Source organism: Biomphalaria glabrata, chromosome 10 (assembly GCF_947242115.1).
Source record: "Biomphalaria glabrata chromosome 10, xgBioGlab47.1, whole genome shotgun sequence".
Classification (NCBI taxonomy): Eukaryota; Metazoa; Mollusca; class Gastropoda; family Planorbidae; genus Biomphalaria; species Biomphalaria glabrata.
The window spans coordinates 41,553,770-41,577,913 of NC_074720.1; the positions used below are offsets into that span (position 1 = coordinate 41,553,770).

At 39.2% G+C, this 24,144-nt stretch overlaps 1 protein-coding gene across 6 annotated transcripts in view; it reads right to left on the reverse strand.

Annotated features, from left to right (window-relative positions):
- The window catches only part of LOC106077941 (uncharacterized), a 28,959-nt gene continuing 4,815 nt past the window's right edge, over positions 1–24,144 (reverse strand). For 5 of the 6 annotated variants that reach the window (XM_056044991.1, XM_056044989.1, XM_056044993.1 and 2 more), the window contains 11 exons: positions 19,250–19,377; positions 16,848–16,998; positions 15,797–15,889; positions 13,749–14,529; positions 12,868–13,162; positions 11,940–12,043; positions 8,945–9,069; positions 8,093–8,237; positions 7,559–7,638; positions 3,180–3,294; positions 1–1,459 (listed from right to left, as the gene is read on the reverse strand). In XM_056044991.1, coding sequence (XP_055900966.1) covers positions 1,207–1,459; positions 3,180–3,294; positions 7,559–7,638; positions 8,093–8,237; positions 8,945–9,069; positions 11,940–12,043; positions 12,868–13,162; positions 13,749–14,529; positions 15,797–15,889; positions 16,848–16,998; positions 19,250–19,369 — 2,262 coding nt within the window. In that variant the 5' untranslated portion in view covers positions 19,370–19,377 and the 3' untranslated portion in view covers positions 1–1,206. Of the gene's footprint in view, positions 1,460–3,179; positions 3,295–7,558; positions 7,639–8,092; positions 8,238–8,944; positions 9,070–11,939; positions 12,044–12,867; positions 13,163–13,748; positions 14,530–15,796; positions 15,890–16,847; positions 16,999–19,249; positions 19,378–24,144 lie in introns of those variants that run through there. The other variant, XM_056044994.1, reaches the window with a different exon arrangement.

A 24,144-nucleotide genomic window follows, 5' to 3' on the forward strand; every position in this document is an offset into this window, starting at 1 on the left:
TTGACACCAATAATTCTATTACTAATTTAACAAAGAAACATCACATTTCAATACAACTTTTAACATCATATAGTATCAGATAGTCCAATAATTTGACAAGATAGAGTGTGAAAATCTAAATTCACAATATTAAAATTCCATCTGTGGACATAACATTTATGTCAAAGTGATCCATGTTGCATGGAAATTGATACATTCAGTGTAACACATTGCCTAAAGTTGTTTTTATACTGAGTCCAAATAGCAGATTTGGTGTATAACGGAAAGACAAGGACTCACAGGGATCAGCGCTCTCTAGAAAGAGACAAAGAGACGAACTCTCAGGCATTAAGTATCACACATTGCTGTGGCTGCTGGCTCCTACAGTTGACTGTCTACACAACACTTGCATTTATTTAATCCATAGACAAGGACAGCTGCTGGCAACTGTCTGTGTATAACTGAAAGACAAGGACTCACTGGGATCAGCGCTCTCTAAAAAGAGACAAAGAGACGAACTCTCTGGCAGTATCACACATTGCTGTGGCTGCTGACTCCTACACTTGACTGTCTTCACACTTGCATTTATTACATCCACTGACCAGGATAACAGTAGAAAGTATATGATGATTATAAACACAGTCTGATATAATAAATACCAACTTTAAAGTATTACCCCTAAAAGACAAAACACTGTTTCCCAATTCAAACTCTGCACTAAGAGCGTACTTTTGCATTTCAATAGTGGAAGAATGTATATTTCGCTTAAAACAAAAGATCCACAAATTTTGCTGGATGAGGGCAGTACTAAATGGAGAAGACACATTTTGCTTGAATTCACTGATCCATAAACCACGATGGCTGCAAACAGCTGCATGGTATTGACATATGTAAGCACATTTCACTTGAAATTTAATTTACAGACTGTGTTGACAGTTGTATAGTACTGACGACACGGGGCATACATCAATCCACAGACTGCTGTGGCTGCTGACAACTGCATAAGCTTGTCAACATAAGGCTTTAAATTGATTCAATCCACAGACTGCCGTGGCTGCTGACAACTGCATAGGACTGTCCACAGAGGGCTAATATCGATTCAATCCACAGACTGCCGTGGATGCTGACAGCTGCATAGGACTGTCCACAGAAGGCTTATATTGGTTCAATCCTCATACTGCCGTGGCTGCTGACAACTGAATAAGTCCACAGAGGGCTAATATCGATTCAATCCACAGACTGCGGTGGCTGCTGACAACTGCATAGGACTGTTGGCAGAAGACATATGTTGCTCTCCTCACTAACATCCTTCTTGCCATTGTCTCCAGGGCTCTCGCCCGTCTCGTGTATGATAGAACTAAACAGCTCTAGCAGAAGTGGGTTCTGCTCAATGCTCGAGTATTTGTCCAGTCGTAGAGTTTTCAAAAAGTCTTGGAATTGGTCAGAGACGGTGCGTATCTGGGTCAATGCCGAGATGTACCTTGGAAGAAACATAAAATGTCTATTAAGAGCTGTGAATGTTAATTTCTGCTTATATAATTAAATGTGAATCAGTGTGGATCATAGCAAGTCTATTTATAGACAGCCAGTTCTGTAAAATTAAAAGGGAAATTATAGGGGAAAAAAAACGAATAAAAAAAAAGATGTTTCCAATAAAAATAATAATTCCTCGAGCATTTATGTGCACTCAGGTATCACATAGGCTTATTCTATAGGTCAGTGCTCCCCAAACTTTCTTTCTTAACCCTTCCCACATTCAGAGCATTTAGAAGAACATTTTTTTTTAGAGCAGTGAGATTCATAACAAACCGATATTCACATTTGACTAGAGTAACACCGTTAGTAAAATCACTAAATTTAGAAAGCCTTCAGGACAGAAGACTTAAAAGTAAAGTAGTAATTATACATAAAACAGTGAACCATAATCTTCAAATACAAAAACAAAATTTAATAAAATACTCTGAAAGACACAAAGATAAAGGCACATTCCTTGTCCCATATGCTTGGACAAATTTGTACAAATACTCCTTCTTCCCTAGTGCTATTAGAGCATGGAATGGGTTGCCTGAGCCAGCCAGGAAAACCAGTGACTTGGCTGAATTTAAGTCATTGGTTAATATGCATGACTAAATGCATGACGCGTAGGACGTAATCATCTTCTTTTTTTTGAAGTAACGTCTGTATTATATAAGATAAGATAAGATAAGATAAGGTGGCCTACTGCTTAATCATTCCAGTAGTTCGTGGAAAACCTATTCATTAGGGTTCCGTGGAACACAGTTTGGGAACGACTGATCTAGGTTTTCAAAAGGCAATTAGCATCACAGCGAATCAATTTCAACTGGGATGTTTGGCATAAGCTGCATGGCTATCTAACTGGAGTGTTGATTATTTTAAAGTGGATATTTGAGTTATGTTTTAACTTTAACTCTACATATATAGTTCGGCCATTGTGGTTGGATGATGACCACTTTTATCATGCAGGGGGGCTGAGGGTTTTGCACTGGGGTTTCGTGCCTGGTAAGGCCTATTAATTATGACTTTAATTAACTTAGATCTAAATAGCACAAGATTTAAAAAAACAAACGTAAAGATACCCTTTCAGATCTGGCGATCTTTGGGGCAGATGGTCAACGAGGGTGTCACATAGCTAGGACAACAACCAACCAAACAATATTTGTAAAGCCATACATTTTTGAAAACATTGGTTTAAACAAACCCCAACTTTAAATAGATTTTATAACTCCGATATCCATTTGTTTTAGACTACTGGTTAGACAAATAAAAATAAAAATATCGTATAATATACAGCGGAAAGTTTCTACAACTGATAAGGAAAAAACAAGATAGCTATGACATATGATATGATATAGAGTACTATAGCGGATTATATTTTATGCATAATAAAGTTAACTCTATCTCTCTGTAATTATTTTCCGCGCTCAGAAGGAATTATTCATTTTTTTCCTTCTTGTATCTCACTAGCCTGTTAGGGTTAAAACCTCAAAAACATTTTTAAGAAATCAATGTTATAATTGGCAGAGGTAAATATATGCCCTTTTTAAATAACACAAATCAAAGTTTATGAACCCAAAAATTAAGTTAATTTAATGGGGTCAAATCAACGATGGTTGAATTTGTAGATAGCTATTACTAACTAGGTCAAAATTTTAGTGTGGCAGATGTGGGTTACGTCATACCTGGCCAATTGCCTCATCGGATTCTCGTGACGTCTCTGCAGACAATGTAGCAGACATTGACACAGTTCCCAGCGAATGGCTTCAGCCAGTGACGAGGTGATGGCGGAGTCACGATCTAAGCGTGGATCACAAATACAAACAAAAACATGTGTCTCAAATTTTATAGACTTCAAAATAATTAATAAAAAATCGTGTTTTATAAGTTTAAAGGCTAGAAATGCAATGGGGGAAATGCATGTCAATTAGACATAAATTAGGCAAATTATAACAGTATTATTTAAAATATAAAAAAAAACGCTTGTGTTTAAAAGCTGCCGAATTCTATACGCTACGCTCTTTTCCCCTTAGCTGAGAAAATAAAATTTTCTATATAAAAGTTAATTAATTAATTACAACTAATTAATTAACCAAATGGTTGATTTTTTAAAATTATGTCTTCAAGCAAAAGCTTGTAGTTAAAATTAGATGATGAATTTGATGAGTAAAATAAGTTGAAAATTCGACTGCTTACAAAAAAAAAAAAAATACAGTCAGTGGTATAAGCGGGGGAAGAATAGATTTCTGTTGTTTTTTTTACACTTGCTATAGCAGGACTCGGATTCAGAAGGTGTAAAAGTCTACACTTATTTACACTTGCTATAGCAGGACTCGGATTCAGAAGGTGTAAAAGTATGCACTTATTTGCATTTGCTATAGCAGGACTGGGATTCAGAAAGTGTAGAAGTGTGCACTTATTTGCATTTGCTATAGCAGGACTGGGATTCAGAAAGTGTAGAAGTGTGCACTTATTTACACTTGCTATAGCAGGACTCAGATTCAGAAGGTGTAAAAGTATGCACTTATTTACACTTGCTATAGCAGGACTCGGATTCAGAAAGTGTAGAGGTGTGCACTTATTTACACTTGCTATAGCAGGACTCGGATTCAGAAAGTGTAGAGGTGTGCACTTATTTACACTTGCAATAGCAGGACTCGGATTCAGAAAGCGTAGAGGTGTGCACTTATTTACACTTGCTATAGCAGGACTCGGATTCAGAAAGTGTAGAGGTGTGCACTTATTTACACTTGCTATAGCAGGACTCGGATTCAGAAAGTGTAGAGGTGTGCACTTATTTACACTTGCTATAGCAGGACTCGGATTCAGAAAGTGTAGAGGTGTGCACTTATTTACACTTGCTATAGCAGGACTCGGATTCAGAAAGTGTAGAGGTGTGCACTTATTTACACTTGCTATAGCAGGACTCGGATTCAGAAAGTGTAGAGGTGTGCACCTATTTACACTTGCTATAGCAGGACTCGGATTCAGAAAGTGTAGAGGTGTGCACTTATTTACACTTGCTATAGCAGGACTCGGATTCAGAAAGTGTAGAGGTGTGCACTTATTTACACTTGCTATAGCAGGACTCGGATTCAGAAAGCGTAGAGGTGTGCACTTATTTACACTTGCTATAGCAGGACTCGGATTCAGAAAGTGTAGAGGTGTGCACTTATTTACACTTGCTATAGCAGGACTTGGATTCAGAAAGTGTAGAGGTGTGCACCTATTTACACTTGCTATAGCAGGACTCGGATTCAGAAAGTGTAGAGGTGTGCACTTATTTACACTTGCTATAGCAGGACTCGGATTCAGAAAGTGTAGAGGTGTGCACTTATTTACACTTGCTATAGCAGGACTCGGATTCTGAAAGTGTAGAGGTGTGCACTTATTTACACTTGCTATAGCAGGACTCGGATTCAGAAAGTGTAGAGGTGTGCACTTATTTACACTTGCTATAGCAGGACTCGGATTCAGAAAGTGTAGAGGTGTGCACTTATTTACACTTGCTATAGCAGGACTCGGATTCAGAAAGTGTAGAGGTGTGCACTTATTTACACTTGCTATAGCAGGACTCGGATTCAGAAAGTGTAGAGGTGTGCACTTATTTACACTTGCTATAGCAGGACTCGGATTCAGAAAGTGTAGAGGTGTGCACTTATTTACACTTGCTATAGCAGGACTCGGATTCAGAAAGTGTAGAGGTGTGCACTTATTTACACTTGCTATAGCAGGACTCGGATTCAGAAAGTGTAGAGGTGTGCACTTATTTACACTTGCTATAGCAGGACTCGGATTCAGAAAGTGTAGAGGTGTGCACTTATTTACACTTGCTATAGCAGGACTTGGATTCAGAAAGTGTAGAGGTGTGCACCTATTTACACTTGCTATAGCAGGACTCGGATTCAGAAAGTGTAGAGGTGTGCACTTATTTACACTTGCTATAGCAGGACTTGGATTCAGAAAGTGTAGAGGTGTGCACCTATTTACACTTGCTATAGCAGGACTCGGATTCAGAAAGTGTAGAGGTGTGCACTTATTTACACTTGCTATAGCAGGACTCGGATTCAGAAAGTGTAGAGGTGTGCACTTATTTACACTTGCTATAGCAGGACTCGGATTCTGAAAGTGTAGAGGTGTGCACTTATTTACACTTGCTATAGCAGGACTCGGATTCAGAAAGTGTAGAGGTGTGCACTTATTTACACTTGGTATAGCAGGACTCGGATTCAGAAAGTGTAGAGGTGTGCACTTATTTACACTTGCTATAGCAGGACTCGGATTCAGAAAGTGTAGAGGTGTGCACTTATTTACACTTGCTATAGCAGGACTCGGATTCAGAAAGTGTAGAGGTGTGCACCTATTTACACTTGCTATAGCAGGACTCGGATTCAGAAAGTGTAGAGGTGTGCACTTATTTACACTTGCTATAGCAGGACTCGGATTCAGAAAGTGTAGAGGTGTGCACTTATTTACACTTGCTATAGCAGGACTCGGATTCAGAAAGTGTAGAGGTGTGCACTTATTTACACTTGCTATAGCAGGACTCGGATTCAGAAAGTGTAGAGGTGTGCACTTATTTACACTTGCTATAGCAGGACTCGGATTCAGAAAGTGTAGAGGTGTGCACTTATTTACACTTGCTATAGCAGGACTTGGATTCAGAAAGTGTAGAGGTGTGCACCTATTTACACTTGCTATAGCAGGACTCGGATTCAGAAAGTGTAGAGGTGTGCACTTATTTACACTTGCTATAGCAGGACTTGGATTCAGAAAGTGTAGAGGTGTGCACCTATTTACACTTGCTATAGCAGGACTCGGATTCAGAAAGTGTAGAGGTGTGCACTTATTTACACTTGCTATAGCAGGACTCGGATTCAGAAAGTGTAGAGGTGTGCACTTATTTACACTTGCTATAGCAGGACTTGTATTCAGAAAGTGTAGAGGTGTGCACTTATTTACACTTGCTATAGCAGGACTCGGATTCAGAAAGTGTAGAGGTGTGCACTTATTTACACTTGCTATAGCAGGACTCGGATTCAGAAAGTGTAGAGGTGTGCACTTATTTAATGGCTGTGCGATATGAGCTCCGGACTGCCATCACCAAGGTCCCGAGTTTGAACCCCGCCCGCTGCCTTCCCTCGCTGTCCTGATGGATCATGGAGGACGTGACCAACTTCAGTTGGGAAGGAAAAGTCAGAAAAGCTTAAAACTAACGAGTTTTTGAAATGGCGTGAAGTATTTATGGTGTACGATTTTAAATATCGGATTAGACCTACAGTAGAACTGGAGTGGGAATACACTGTCCTGCAGTGGACCTTTTGATAGACCTGGTTTAGACTTGGGGTTGCTATCTCTGCGCTAAGTTCCTATTTAAGAGCTAATGCATTTCTATACAATTAATTATTATAAGACTCAAAGAGAACAGCAGTGGGTTTGGAACGTTACACACTGAAGTAAAAAGAGTTACCTGGATTGAAGGTTTGATCGTTTTAACCATAAACTATATATATGACACTCTCGACAATGTATTGACTCTTCCCTTTATCGCTTATTCAACTCATACTAATTAGTATACAATGTAAAAAGTAATTGTCAATTGTGATAAAAGGAGAAAAAATATTATCCAAGCTGGCAGCATCATTCAAACCTCGTGGATGTCGCAAAAAAAAGGTTTATACCGGAAGTAGCTCGACCCAGAGTTTGGAGTTGAACGAAGCTTATGCTTAGTTACCCTTAGTGATGGCAGTCCTGTATATATATAGTCTATGGTTTTAGCTCAATAAACTGAATTATGAGTAAGCATAATTCTAGAACACATTTATTTATTTGTCAAATTTGAATCACTGTCATAAGCAGCTTTTACTACAGTTATAGTTGGGGTTATTATGACCCTTCAAATCAATCGAATTCTATCTAGGGGTGTCCAAAAAATCTCTAATTATAAAATCCCAGTATTCAGCGAGATTTGAACACTGGACCTCTCGGTTCTGACCAGAGTGCATGACCTAGATTTATCAGCGCTGCTTTAATTTCTATTTGTTATTTCAACCAAGTGACCCACCTGTGGTCATTACGCTGACTGCCTTCAACAGGACTACTTCCTCATAGGTCAGATCCAACTTCTGAAGTGCGTCAGCAAATCTAATGGAAGTGTTAGAAATATTTGATTTTCATCAAGCATTTGAAAAAATGGACATTAATTAATAGATTAATTGATTGTTTAATCCGAATTTCATTTGAAACATTCAAAATTTATTGCCAACTCTAAATTAATGTTGCATGTCAACACATCAATATACCTAGTTGATCAGACCTAATTGACCTGACCTAGTTGAAAAGAATTAGTTGACCAGACCTAATTGATCAGACCTAGTTGATGAGAACTAGTTGACCACACCTAATTGATCAGACCTAGTTCAAAAGAATTAGTTGACTAGACCTAATTGACCAGACCTAGTTGAGAAGCATTAGTTGACCAGACCTAATTGATCAGACCTAGTTGATGAGAACTAGTTGACCACACCTAATTGACCAGAACTAGTTTCATCTGACCTAATTGACCAGCTGTAGTTCTAATCAGTGACAGCTTACTTACTTCATGTAATCTTTGATAGCCTCGTCCGTGCCGATTTTCTCAGACTCGTATTTGCAAGTCCAGAAGCCGCAAAGTCCGATGGTCACGCCAAGTTCAAGGTCCACGGTGGGATACGACGTCAGAATAGCAAACTCAGATCGGGAAGCTAAACAGACAAAAAAATATAAACAATTAATCAAATTCCAGTATTATTTAGTAAACTTATTTGTTTTAGAAGTCTAGGATGTTCCTTTAGGTTTGAAGATTATCACAACCTAGTCCAAACCTGCTGATAGTGACAGTGGAAAGATTTCGATCCCAGGATCACACAGTTGACAGTCCAGAGCAAATACCCCTCCACCAGGCAACCATATTTCCAAACACTAAACTACTTAATGTTTATAAAAATGGAGGTGAAATATATTGCTTGTTAAGTCTAACAGAGGGTTGCTGGGTTGGTGTCGCTGCCGGGTCAGTGTGGCTGCCGGGTCAGTGTGGCTGACTGATGGTGTGTTATGTGATTCGGACTTTCGTCATGATGGATCCGAGTTTGAAACCTACCCACCATCGTCCTCTGCCTTCAAGCATGAGGTTTAGGTTATGAGGTAATAATCTTAACTGGAACACCCGAAACATATTTCACTAATTATATATATAGTGGCTTCACTAATTATATATATAGTGGCGTAGCCAGTAAGGCGGGAATGGGATCATTGCGCTTTGTGAATTATTATCTTGCAAGCAACTTGACCCACAAGTTTCAAGGTCTGCTCATATCCAGTGATTTAGATCGTATTTTTCAAACTGCAGTACTGAATCTGTCAATCATCTTTTCAATATTACAATAAACTAACTGAAGAAGAGTGTCCTTACACTTGATGAGTTCCACCTGTGTGTTGATGTCCAGCCCAGAGAATCCTGGGATAGACTTGGCAAAGAGGACAATACTCCGAACACACTTTTCCATTTTGGTCAAGTAGTTGCTGATGACACGTCTCCTACAATAAAATGAAAGAAGAAACAAAAAAATATTTCAAAAATTAAAAACAAAAAACAAAGCCTATATTAAGCATATTTGTATCTATTAGTTTGGATCAGTCATGTCATTACATTTGTAATAGATTTACACTAACATTAAAAAGCATTTATAAAAATATATAATTTAAGAAAAAGCGACCTAAATTCGAACTCATATCTCACTCAAGCTTTCTCATGATTCTCAAGCCAACACGGTAACCAATTTGCTGGTAGAGAGCTTATGAACATGGAAGATTGTATAGATCTCGACGTTAAAAATGTGAAGTCTTCACAGGGATTTGAGCCAGGGACCATCTGGTTCAGAAACCAAGCACTTTTCCACTCAACCCTAATGGGTACCTGACAAATGTTGAGGGGTTGATTGTTACGCCTGCTACATGATGCCCTCGATGACCGTGGTGTGGGCCACAGAAACAGATGACCTTCATCAACCATAGTCTGAAAGGGGAACTCTTTACTACTTAAAGGAGACTACTGTTGTGACACGGTTACTGTGTGGTCAACGTGACACACGGTCAAGTGTTGGGTATCGAGAGTTAGGAGACTTGGGGGGAAGTGACGAGCGTGTAAACAAGAAGAGAGGAAGTCGGCTAGTGATGTTGGAGATCTGTATATGACGTTGCCGTGTATGTATGTTTTGTTAAAATGTTCCACAATTAAAAGGAACTTTAAACGTAAAAGGACTTGTTTCCTCACAACTACTTATTTATACGAAAATTTAATTTGGCTAATTGTTATTAATAACAGTGCATCCTATTAATTAAATGGAAACTATATTAATGCAAAGATCAGGCTCTTCAAAACTATTGTGAAGTCAATACTACACTATAGAGTAGTGACCTGTAGAACCAGCGTCACCACCATGAACAAAATAAAGGTTTTCATCACACCTGCCTCAGGAAAAATTCAGACAAGATCTCACATGAGGAACTGTGGCAAAAACAGAAGCCCATTAAAGAAGATATTTTTCAGATAATGTGGCAATGTTTGTACCTCAGCTTTCACGAGCCTGCATCACATCACAAAACAAGTCCTCACCACAGCCTTCACGAGCCTGCATCACATCACGAAACAAGTCGTCACCTCAGCTTTCACGAGCCTGCATCACATGACAAAACAAGTCCTCACTTCAGCTTTCACGAGCCTGCATCACATCACAAAACAAGTCCTCACCACAGCTTTCACGAGCCTGGATCACATGACAAAACAAGTCCTCACTTCAGCTTTCACGAGCCTGCATCACATGACAAAACAAGTCCTCACTTCAGCTTTCACGAGCCTGCATCACATCACAAAACAAGTCCTCAACACAGCTTTCACGAGCTTGCATCACATCACAAAACAAGTCCTCACCACAGCTTTCACGAGCCTGCATCACATGACAAAACAAGTCCTCACCACAGCTTTCACGAGACTGCATCACATGACAAAACAAGTCCTCACCACAGCTTTCACGAGACTGCATCACATCACAAAACAAGTCCTCACCACAGCTTTCACGAGACTGCATCACATGACAAAACAAGTCCTCACCACAGCTTTCACGAGACTGCATCACATGACAAAACAAGTCCTCACCACAACTTTCACGAGCCTGCATCACATGACAAAACAAGTCCTCACCACAGCTTTCACGAGCCTGCATCACATCACAAAACAAGTCCTCAGCCTTCACGAGCCTGCATCACATGACAAAACAAGTCCTCACCACAGCTTTCACGAGACTGCATCACATGACAAAACAAGTCCTCACCACAGCTTTCACGAGACTGCATCACATGACAAAACAAGTCCTCACCACAGATTTCACGAGACTGCATCACATCACAAAACAAGTCCTCACCACAGCTTTCACGAGCCAGCATCACATGACAAAACAAGTCCTCACCTCATCTTTCACGAGCCTGCATCACATCACAAAACAAGTCCTCACCTCAGCTTTCACGAGCCTGCATCACAGGACAAAACAAGTCCTCACCTCATCTTTCACGAGCCTGCATCACATCACAAAACAAGTCCTCACCACAGCTTTCACGAGCCTGCATCACATCACAAAACAAGTCCTCACCACAGCTTTCACAAGCCTGCATGATATGACAAAACAAGTCCTCACCACAGCTTTCACGAGCCTGCATCACATCACAAAACAAGTCCTCACCACAGCTTTCACGAGCCTGCATCACATCACAAAACAAGTCCTCACCACAGCCTTCACGAGCCTGCATCACATCACAAAACAAGTCCTCACCACAGCCTTCACGAGCCTGCATCACATGACAAAACAAGTCCTCACCACAGCTTTCACGAGCCTGCATCACATGACAAAACAAGTCCTCACCTGGAGCTCCCAAAGAAAGAGAAAGAGAGGACAGCCAAGAAATAAATGCCACCAAGATGCGGAAGCAGATGACAGGCAGATTTGCAAGGCATGGGGACAGTTGAAGAGACTAACTCAGAACCTACGCCCTTGGCTGAAGCGGATTAGTAGCCTTTGCCTTTGACTGGACCACACGCAAAGTACATTAAACATGTATTTCTCTACACCTCTTGGTACTAACCTTGTCACATCTTTCTTATTAAATAACTCTATCTACTTATAATTCGATAGAAACTACCTTAGGACTCGATACGTCAAGGTGTCACTGGTTCAGTTCTAGTTAACGAAATAAAACAATTAAACCACTAGATCAAACACATAAACTTTAATCATCCTTTACTGCATATCACACACGCTGGTCTCTCTCTGACAACCAACTTACTTCCGGTCTTCCTGTCATGCAGATTGTAAAAATAGATTATGCATACATACACACATTCATCCGTGACAAACCTATTATCGATATCCATTCCAGTCACAGAGTAAATCTCATCATATTCATTCTCAGGTAAAAAATCTAATCGACCGAATGTTTTATTCTTCAGAGTACAAGTCTCCTGGGAAAGAAAAAACAACAACAGAAAACACTAACTTGTTGCTGCTGTTGTAACAGGAAATTAAACCTATATTTATATTTATTTAAAACTGTTAAAACTAGAAGAGATACAAGTTCAACTCAACCTATTTTGAGATGAAGCGCAAATCATAGGCTAGATTTCTGGATTGATTCATGTGTTATGGATAATGGAGAATAATTATGCAAAATTTCCGTGGAAGATCGGGATGAAGTGACCAGTTACGATGACATCGAGGCCAATACGAGGAAAGCGAGAACAGGGACATTCTAGTACAACTTGGCGCCACACTTTAATGGAGGTACTCAGATTAGGTGGGAAGAGGCTTCAGACATTGCCAGTGACTGATTTTTGTGGAAGCAGCTTGCCGACACACACATATTTTTTTATTTTTTTTTTTTGCTGGGAGAGAGAAAAAAATCACCCCCAAACCCCGAAAATAAATCCTGGCAACGCCAAGCATATATATATATATATATACATTACTCATTAAGTAGCATTTATTCCCCTTATTCCGAAATCAAACAATATAATTTATCACCAACTATTAATCAACTTTTTTTTTTGATTGGCTCATGTCTTGTTAAATTTGAACTTAATTATAGGAATAGGAAATTGGAGAAAAAAAATGTTCAAACTTTTTTTACCAACTAGACAGACACTGTGAGTTGATATAAGCTTTGTAATCATTTAGTACCTTTTTTTTTTCAATTAGGATGAAAAATTAAAAATTTAAATTTAAACAAAGATTTTTTAAACTTTGGGATTTTTAGTGGAAGAAAAAAAGTTTAAGTTTTTAAGCTTACGTAATGAGCCAGCTGCTGCCGCCTTAGTTCTTCTCTCGGCATCAGGTTAAAGTCTTGGAACTCACGGACGTTTTCCCGGTGAGACTCTGTCAGGAGGCTTATAATCCTGTCTCGGTCCCGGAAGAGCTCTGGCACGGAGCTGGCGGTCATCTGGGCAGGCGGATCGAACGCTTGGTAGAAGATGTCGTCCGATGATGTAGGCGAGGACAGCGGCGATGGCTGCAGGTTGGGGCTGGTCGGGGTGGGCGCTGTCAACAAGGACTGGACTGGGCTAAGTAGCTGATGAGAGTGTGAGCTGTTTGGGAGTTTAGAAAGCATCATGCGACTAAGTTTAACTCGACTTTATGTAGAAATACAACCTAAAGAAATGTATGTTTCAGGACTAATTAAATAATAAAAATGTTTGCATACGATTTGTATCATTTTGTCTTAGTTGCAGAGTGAAATTGTTAAGAAAATATGATGAAGATTAAACAACACATATAAAAAAAAATCTCAACGTGGTTACGGTTTTGACCTAAATGCATATTTTAAAGAAGTAATATCATGAAAAAATTTACAGTATGGCAATACCGGTACTATAAATGGCACACTGTGCTCTAACGGTAAAAAATCAGTAATTAATAAAATAATCTTTCTGGAATTTCAATAAAATGTATCTTTAAGCATTTTCTAATTTACTTTTCGTATGGCTGAAAAATATAGAGAAATAAAATTAGTCCGTAGAGTTAGCGATATTAGGCCTATATAAAAGCTCTGACAACTAAGCTAATTGTTTGAATTATGGTTTTGAGTTTTTGACATAGTTTTTTACTAAAACGAAGCAAATTTATGGGTTTTACCTACATACATAATTTTTAAAAATGTCGCAGAAAACATACCTGCTTGTCATGCCAACATGAGTGTTAATGTATTCCTCCATAATGTGTAGAGCTATATTCTCCTCGGGAGGTAACGAAGATGTTTCTGCTTCACAAGAAGCAACTCCCGTATTAAAGTAGGGCATTGTCAAGCTAGAGTGTGTTGAATTAACATTTTGGCCCAGCCGTGAGTCCAAGTTTGTGCTACACTCTGTAATGAGTTCACTAACCACTGACGGACACACAGCCGAGTGTTTCATAGGCGTGGGCATGCGAGTCTTGGAAACGTCTGCTCTAAGCCGACTGTCTTCGACCAGATTGAGCTGGCAGGCATTAGCTTTCTTTTCTACGCAGCAGATTTTCGAAATTGGCACTGCACCACAGGGGCTAGCGCCATTCTGAGAGTGGAGTGGCGCCTCGCTCTGGGATCTCTGGGTAAGAAAACTAGCACAGCTTTTCATCATTCTGTTGATCAGCTCCGCCTTGTACCGGCTGATGGCAGACGACACGGAAGAGATGGCGGCACTTTTAGAACTGTCCACTACACCTTCCTGAGTTGGATCTCTTCCGGAAACGCCCTCATTCCCATGCTGTAGGTTACAGTCATTGGACTCATCTTTATCCACGTTCTGGGCACGCATTTCGTTACAAGTCTCGTTTAAGGTGTCGTGTGCCACACTGGTAGAAAGTTCTAGAAGATGTTCCCGCTCTGATATGCTATCGGTGCTGCTGCCTCCTGGACTGACCTCCCCGCCAAGGGAGCGCACTTTCTTTTTCAAATCGTTGCCATCAGATGAATAGCCTACACACGGGGAAAGAAAAATTGTAAATATTTTAGTTACAGAAACGAAAAAATTCAAATGACATAGTTGTTACGGAGTGTGTGTGTGTGTGTGTGTGTGTGTGTGTGTGTGTGGTTACAGGGGTGGGAAGAAGCGGTTAGCGATTTATTGTGAATGATGCAAATTAAGCGCCATTGTTCGAATTGGTTCGGAATACCATTATATATCATTATCTAATACATTTTTATTCATTTTATGTTAAGTTGATTATGTCCATAATGTAATAAAAGTTATAAAAGCAAGTGGCATGTCCCGCACGGTTAGCCTGGAATATTATAGGAATACGCGGGGGTCCCAGTGGTGAGGCCTTCCGGCCGCGTCTCTAGTCCGCGGGTTCGGAGTGTCCGTGGCCACTGGAAGTGAACGCAGAATCAAACTCTAAATTTAACCCCGAGTCTCGACCCCCCGTCGGACAGAGTGGCGGGCAGAAGGAACTCACCGCCCGCTTCAGGCTGGTGGAAGGGAGCTTTTGTTCGCTTTTGCTGGTCTTAGACTTCCAAGTGCGACAAATTCAGAAGCTAATAGCGATACCCCTCAGCCACCAAGCTGAATACCATTTGTACATTTTGAAAGAAGTTTCTATTTGGACTTCAGTCAGACGTTGAGCTGCATTAAATACTTTCCTTTAACCCAAAGTGGCCCAGAGCGTTAATACCATCACGAGTTTTTCAACAGTCCACAGCAACGAGTCTTAAAACTTTTTAGTCAAATAAAGAAATAAATCCTATTTTCAGAATGTTTAGGGCCAAACATGTCTCTGGATACAATATTTGAAGGTCTTTCGTTCTACGTCGTGACGTTGCGTCCATGTGTTCGCTCGTTCTGATACAGGGAAAACAGAATAAGGAAGAAGAGATCTGATGAAAATGTCCTACCTGTATTGTCCTACCTGTATTGTCATTAATCCAACCTGTATTTTCATTAGTGCTACCTGTATTGTCATTAATACTACTTGTATTGTCATTAGTCCTACCTGTCTTGTCATTAGTCCTACCTGTACTGGCATTAGTCCTACCTGTACTGGCATTAGTCCTACCTGTATTGTAATTAATCCTACCTGTATTGGCAATAGTCCTACCTGTATTGGCATTAGTCCTACCTGTATTGTCATTAGCCCTACCTGTTTTTTATCATTAGTCCTACCAGTATTTTTATTAGCCCTACCTGTATTGGCATTAGTCCTACCTGTATTGTCATTAGTCCTACCAGCATTGCCATTAGTCCTACCTGTATTATCACTAGTCCTGTCCACCTGTAACCTTTGTATTTCCTTAGTATCTTCTGTTCTCTTCACATAAGTGTAACGCCCAGTCTTGATGGCTGTGACAAACAAAGAAATGAGTTGACTCAAGAAACTAACGTAACTTGTAATTGCACTAATCAAGCAAGATTTAATTATAACAAACTAATAACTAGATCCACTGCAGTTTTTTCTAACGGCATTTGAATAATTTGTCAAAGAATGTCCACTGTTCCACTAATAACATTTTGTCTGTATCCCACATGGCATTTGATGATGTCTTATATGACACTCGACAGTTTACCTAACGACTTTCGACCGTTTTACGACTGGACTTTATATACATTTTCTTAAATTTTACTGCTTCACTAATGACATTTTACTGCTTCACTAAAGCCATTTTACTGCTTCACTAATGACATTTCAATGCTTCAATGATGACATTTTAATGCTTCACTAATGACATGCGACTGCTTCTTTAATAACATTTTACTGCTTTACTAATGACATGTTACTGCTTCACTAATGACATTTTTCTGCCTTACTAATGACATTTTACTGCTTCACTAATTACATTTTCTTGCTTCACTAATGACATTTTACTATTTCACTAATGACATTTTAATGCTTCAATGATGACATTTTAATGCTTCAATTATGACATTTTAATGCTTCACTAATGACATGCGACTGCTTCTTTAATAACATTTTACTTCTTTACTAATGACATGTTACTGCTTCACTAATGACATTTTAAATTTAACTGTAGTCCTAGTAACATTTAACTTGTCCTAATGACATTCCACTGTTGTCCTAATGACATTCCACTGTTGTCCTAATGACATTCCACTGTTGTCCTAATGACATTCAACTCTTGTCCTAATGACATTCCACTGTTGTCCTAATGACATTCAACTCTTGTCCTAATGACATTCAACTAATGACATTTGTAGTCTAAATCGTTTCATGGTAGTTGTGAACGGAGATTTAAACCGCGCCCTTCAGAGTGCTTGCTTCACAAAGGTGAGCTTGGCTTACCTCCCTTGGACATGCCAACTTGCAGGCACTTCTGGTAACGACAGTACTGGCACGACTTTCGCTTTCCCGGCATGTACTCGCAGTACCCTGATGTCCTGTTGGCTCTGCAGGAGTACTCCTTGTGGCGTCTTAAACTGCGATGAAAGAAACCCTATAACAGGCAAACACATTTATCGTAATCTTATCCGTAATCTTATAGGAAGTTTAATCTTATTTACGGACTCAATCAAAACGTATGGCTTTATACTTTTTTAAACATAAAAGGGCAGCTAACTAGCGGCAATAAAAGAAATTTAATTCGGCCAATCGCATTAAACATTTTAAAATTATAATCTCCCCTTTTGTTTAGCTGATAACAGGGAAGTTCAACTTAGCGACCTTGACACTTTATTTTTTTCAGGAAACTCTCCAAACATCCCACACACATCAGCGTTTAATATTTCCATCTAGATCTCCATGGCAATGGATTAGAATTATTTTTATTTGTTTAAGGTCCAACTATCGCAGTCATATAGGAGTACTGATACCACTATCGAACAATACAAAGTGTGGGAAAATAAAAAGGCTACGCCCACTAACAAAACCAAACAAGTTTTACATCAAAGTAATATAATATATCAACGTGTGTTAATATGTACTATATTTCACGCACAATAAAAACAAAAAAAACAAAACATACTAGCTCCTTGATGTCAAGGCCACCAAGGTTGTGTAAATCTAGGGTAAGGTTACAACCATGTATTATTATTATGGATTTATGGTATGATATATTTATGGTAAGATATATTTATGGTATGATATATCGATTGCTTCAGTCATTATTACGATAATAATAATAAGGCTTGTCTTTGAGCCGGAAGATTAGTGAGGAATGCAGTATTTCCCATGGCTTAGCAGCCCCAGCTGTGACCTACATATTTTGCCACAACCAGAGCAAGCATAGCCATTGTCGCCGTTAGTGGATTAAGATTTTATTTTTTGGCGTCTGTCCAGCGGCCTTTGTGAGTGGCCTCGACCTGTCTTGTTCTCAAGACGCATGCTTCCAACAGTGAACACCAGGAGGGAGGGGGCTTCAGACAATGCCAGTGACAGATCTTTGTGGAGACAGCTTGCCGCCCAATGCGCCGAACGGCACGGGGGGGGGGGATCGAAGTCAGAAAGGTGGTGGACGAAACAGACGTGCCCCATGGGAATCCTTTACGGAGCAATTAAGGCGCCAATGTGGGTCGGTTGAGTAACGTTATATATGTCACTCCGCTACATATAAAATGCTTCCAAATGGCATGCGTCTCGAATAGCCTCTGACAACCAGTCCAACTCCTGGTCTTCACGTGTGGCTCAGATATTGAGTCCGGCGGAACTGTTCTCACGAACAGGAGAAGGGACAAAGGCAAGTAACTGGCACCTTAACCAGTTCGGGCAGGAGGGGCTCGTTAGCCATGGCTGGCTACCCACCTAGGAGAAGGGAAACTCTGAATTGAAACCTCTGTTGCCTTGCAGCTATACCCAATCATGGGAAAGGCTTCGATGGTCAACCCTGAGGAAATATCAGGAGCTGGCGACCCTAAGGCAGTTTGCAGCTCTCAGTGCTACACTCTAGCAGAACCTGCGACGCCGCTGACCCCAAACTGTATCGGCACTGCCGTTCCTTTGGATACATCAGCTGCGTGGAGAGATGGGAATAGATGTGTGGGCGACATCGTTCCGACCACAGCTAATGCCCAGGCATGGATCTCACCGAGATGATCCATAGTCGCTTCGCGACTGAAGGAGGCCATAGATATATGTCACTAATATATGGTCCTGGAACTAGACTGCAATACCGTACTTACTATTCAGGATATTTAAAAAAGACAATGACGTTAATGGAAACTATTTTTAAAGTTTGTTTTTTCAAATTGCCATTAACACACATGAACAAGTTGGGTGTACCACGTGACTTTAACCCTTTAACACACATGAACAAGTTGGGTGTACCACATGACTTTAACCCTTTAACACACATGAACAAGTTGTGCGTACCACATGACTTTAACCCTTTAACACACATGAACAAGTTGTGCGTACCACATGACTTTAACCCTTTAACACACATGAACAAGTTGTGCGTACCACATGACTTTAACCCTTTAACACACATGAACAAGTTGTGCGTACCACATGACTTTAACCCTTTAACACACATGAACAAGTTGTGCGTACCACATGACTTTAACCCTTTAACACACATGAACAAGTTGTGCGTACCACATGACTTTAACCCTTTAACACACATGAACAAGTTGTGCGTACCACATGACTTTAACCCTTTAACACACATGAACAAGTTGGGTGTACCAAATGACTTTAACCCTTTAACACCCATGAACAAGTTGTGTGTACCACGTGACATTAGCCCTTACCTTGCAAGCCTCGCATGTATTCACTCCATAATGAAAGCCTGCTGCCTGGTCCCCGCAGACTTTGCACGGAGGTAGGTAGACCTTCTGATCTACATCCTTATTTCCAGTGACCTCACCCATTACTACACCTGTGACAAAAAAAAAAACAAGAAGAAGAAGATTAGAAATAGAGTGTTATCATGCAAAATCGAGGCGGCCCCCTGTTATGGAGTGTGTGTGTGTGTGTGTGTGTGTGTGAGTTTATATGGTGACGGTGGGAAGAGGTTAGCGATTGGTTGTGAATGGTGCAACATAGGTGGCGATGTCGTCATTAGGTTTTAATTAGGGGAGACGACTCCAGAACGTGAGACTGAAAGGTTTCTAAATATTTAGAGATTAAATGTGTAATGTTATATATCCAATCTTATATATATAAACATACGTTTTTCAAATGTCGTTTATATTTATGTATTGTTTTAAAAGAGGTCTATTTTTATGACAAAAAAGGGACATAATAGTTAAAATGAAACGATTCGGTTTCGGACGACAAAAAAGTAGCCGTTGCATCAGAATTTTTTTATTCTGCTAGATAAGTCTCATCAGGAATGGGGATTTTCAAAAACTTTAAAATGTTTTAAAGATATAAGCGTTTAACGTGAAAATCAATTTTAAAAAATGTTGTATTGGCTTCTTTCAAACATTGGTTCATCTCGTAGAAATTTTAAAAAATGTGATTGTAGAACCCTATTTTGGGGAGACACTCCCGTCCACATATAATCACAACAGGTTAAGGTGGCTTTCAATTTAGTGGTAGAGGAGCTAGCCATTTTTTCGTTTGGTACGCTTGTCTTCCGGAGGCGCGGTGGCTGAGCGGTAAAGCGCTTGGCTTCCAAACCGGGGTCCGGGGTTCGAATCCTGGTGAAGACTGGGATTTTTAATTTCGGGATCTTCGGGCGCCTCTGAGTCCACTCAGCTCTAATGGGTACCTGACATTAGTTGGGGAAAAAGTAAAGGCGGTTGGTCGTTGTGCTGGCTACTTGACACCCTCGTTAACCGTAGGCCACAGAAACAGATGACCTTTACATCATCTGCCCTATAGACCACAAGGTCTGAAAAGGGGAAAGTTTACTTTTTTTTACTTTTACGCTTGTCTTCCAGAGCTGAGGCTCATGTTTTTCGTTGCCCATATTAGGAAAAGGTAAAAAAAAAATATTTAAAAGATTTTCACATCAGTCAATTCAAACACAAGATTACTTTTAAGGTTGGGGTGTAGAACGGTGCATAGCAGAATGTAACCACTGTTTTGTGCATCTCCGATTAAACCCAAGTTCCATTAACCGGATTATACTTGTACCATAGACTTATTTATACTACTCTAGACTGCACATGGAGACTTTTAAACACTACAAGAAATGGCGTGAAAATCTTTTAGAACGTTGGATCAAGACGTTGTTTTGTAAAGTAGTTAAAAGAAGTAAAGTTGTCTTTTTTTTCAACCCTAACTTATGTAACATATAATTTAATTTGTAGATCTAGATCTAGTAATTGAGTATGAAAAATAAGAGTACTCTCGTCTCATAATTATTATTTTGCGATTTTTAGATACATAATCTAGAAAGATCTAGGTAATCAATGTACATAAGATGATTTAAATCAACATGAATTATTTCGATCTAGGATTTTTGAAACATTATCTCAATGGAAACAAACAGGAAATGGCTTTGTTTCATATTTTCGTGAATATCCGAGAAATGATTTTGCATTATTTCTAAACTTTGGAAACTAAAGAAAAGAATTATTGGGGCGACTCGATCAGTCGCGGATAAGAATTTATTTCCGGTTTCCAGTTTAGTATATTCATAGACATAAATAAATATAGACTGGCCGATACAAGAGTTTTATGAAACGAAAATTTGTGACTTGCAATTTTGTGTACTTTATTATACAGCATTTATGAGCAGTATAAAAGTTAAGTATTCATATCTATTTCAGCCACACACCTATATATATTGTAAATAAGGAGGCAGTGTAGTTTTTAATAAAATACTCTGAAAGACACAAAGATAAAGGCACATTCCTCGTCCCATATGCTAGGACAAATTTGTACAAATACTCCTTCTTCCCTAGTGCTATTAGAGCATGGAATGGGTTGCCTGAGCTAGCCAGGAAAACCAATGACTTGGCAGAATTTAAGTCATTGGTTAATATGCATGACTAAATGCATGACGCGTAGGACGTAATCATCTTCTTTTTTGAAAAAACGTCTGTATTATATAAGAAGATAAGAATCTCTATGAATGAAGATCATGCAATTTTTCATAATTCGGAAATCCGAATACAATAGATGTACATGTTTTCAAGTTACATGACGTTACTTCCTTCGGCCAGTCTATATTTTTATTTATGTCTATGAGTATATTATATAAGTCTATGACTTGTACATGTTAAGGCTACTCTGTTGTACAGTTGGCACCAATTTAAACTCTTTTTTAATACAATTCTAGGATTACTATTCACATGCAGTGATAAAAATAGACTAAATTGTTTTCCCACCTCTCACTATCAGTCAGCCAATGTCACGCTACTAATTGATTTCGTTCTTGGACTTAATTTGACTAATATGCTAGAGCACCATGTAGTGCATAATGAGACCAAAGAACTACTTATGTAAACCTACGCAAAGAAAAGAGTCCACCAGATTACTATGAAAGAAACGAAATATCACTTGTGTCGTTCAAATGTCTTGAAGTTCCTTATAGGGCCGAGCTTAGGCATAGGCGAATTGGTCAACTGCCTAGGGCCTCCGATTGTTGGGTGCCTCGCACAGGATTCTAGGAATTTTTTTTAGAGAAAACATTGCGATAAATGGATCAAACTCAAATATAGCAGAACTCCAAGGCTCTATGTCTACTAGCCTCGCGCCTATTCTTTATACGAATGTGAAGTGTATTCACTAATGTTAATCTATATATTAGAAGACCTTTGTTTCTTCCTTGTGGTGAATTGTCGAAACGTTATTTTAGTCTGGTGATTATCAATCGTGCATGAAGCACGTTAGAGCTATAGGTCCTATATGTGCTTTTTGTTTGTAAACAAATAGGTGCCGGTACTCAGTGATGGATTGCCTAACTTTTAACTACTAATAAATTAATCATAAACGTTAAAATACAAGAAAAGTAATAATTTTTTTCACCACATTAAAAAAAGGTGCAGGTACGCCGTACCGGTGCGTACCGTCACAGAAAATAGCACTGGGCGCTATATGAATTAGACTTATTTGTTAATTTAGATGTAGATACAGGACGGTTTATAATTCATTGCTTAATTTTCGGTCTTTTTTGTTTTCTATTTCATTTGGGGCCACCCAACTCACTTCACCTAGGGCCTCCTTATTCGATTAACGAAGGTCACCAATGACCTAAGGCTGGCCGTGTTCCTTCGTTGGAGTTTGCAGGATATCCTTACATATAATCGTTATAGTACTAGGCAAGTATCTATAGGAACTGAGAAATACATTCACCAATAGATGTAAACCTGAGCCGCGCAGCTGTCCCTACACCAGACGAGCTTGCAAAGCCCCGTGTCAGCAAGAACCCAGAATCGAGCTAATTCTCATATGAACCATCACAGCAAGTGCCAGAACAGAATCGGGATCTCTTGAACCATTAGCCGTTTTCCAAACATACGAAACACAAGAAACTTTGGCTACTTGTCTATCTTAATGATAGCGAGTGATACATGAGTTGTATCTTATCTTATAATTTAAAGACGTTATTTCAAGAGATAATATGATTACGTCCTGCGCGTATCCATGTGTCAATCTAGTCGTGCATGCTAATCAAAGAAATAAACTCTGCCAAGTCATTGGTTTTCCAGGCTGACTCAGGCAACCCGTTCCATGACAAAGACAGGCTCTAACAACGAAACGAGAATTTAAATAGGCCCAGGGCCAATAGCGGCCTTGTCTGTCTAACTTGTGGCAAACTATGTAGGTTGTAACTGGGTCTGCGCAGTCACTCACGCTTTATTTGTAATGCTATCTACTCACGCCTAGTGCACTTCTATAAAAAGCCTCTACAACTTTCCTTCCCGGGGCTTCCACGTCATTAAAGCAGGCCCTGATTAAACTTCTACTTTCATACAGATGTGTAGAAGATATAAACTAAACACGACAACTGTTAGTAAGTTGTTGACTTGTGTGAAAGTAACTTCTGTTATCAGTTTGTTTAGGTCATGACGGTACATCTTGAGAGTATTGTACTATTTCAGTGATTCTCATAATTGTGTGAAATTCTGTTATGAAAGTAACATGTCATGGTTTGAAGAAACAATTATTTAGTAATATTTAAAACTTGCTTGCAATTAAGAAATTTACATAATACATATTCATGAACCTTTTCTTTCTTTCACTTTCTCTCTCAAGCTCTTTCTGTCTGTCCTCCAGTCCGTCTATCTGTCTGACTAGAAGCTTATATTTCTTGCGCACAAAAGAGTTTCAGATAGATTAAAAGATTATTGTAGGTAAACGTTAGTTTATTCTTTAAAAAAAAATATCTTGATTGTAATGCCGACCACAGAATACAAACATTTGAAGGAACAGAGTACAAACATTTGAAGGAACAGAATACAAACATTTGAAGGAACAGAGTACAAATATTTGAAGGAACAGAGTTCAAACATTTGAAGGAACAGAATACAAACATTTGAAGGAACAGAGTACAAACATTTGAAGGAACAGAGTACAAATATTTGAAGGAACAGAATACAAACATTTGAAGGAACAGAAAACAAACATTTGAAGGAACAGAATACAAATATTTGAAGGAACAGAATATAAACATTTGAAGGAACAGAATATAAACATTTGAAGGAACAGAATACAAACATTTGAAGGAACAGAATACAAACATTTGAAG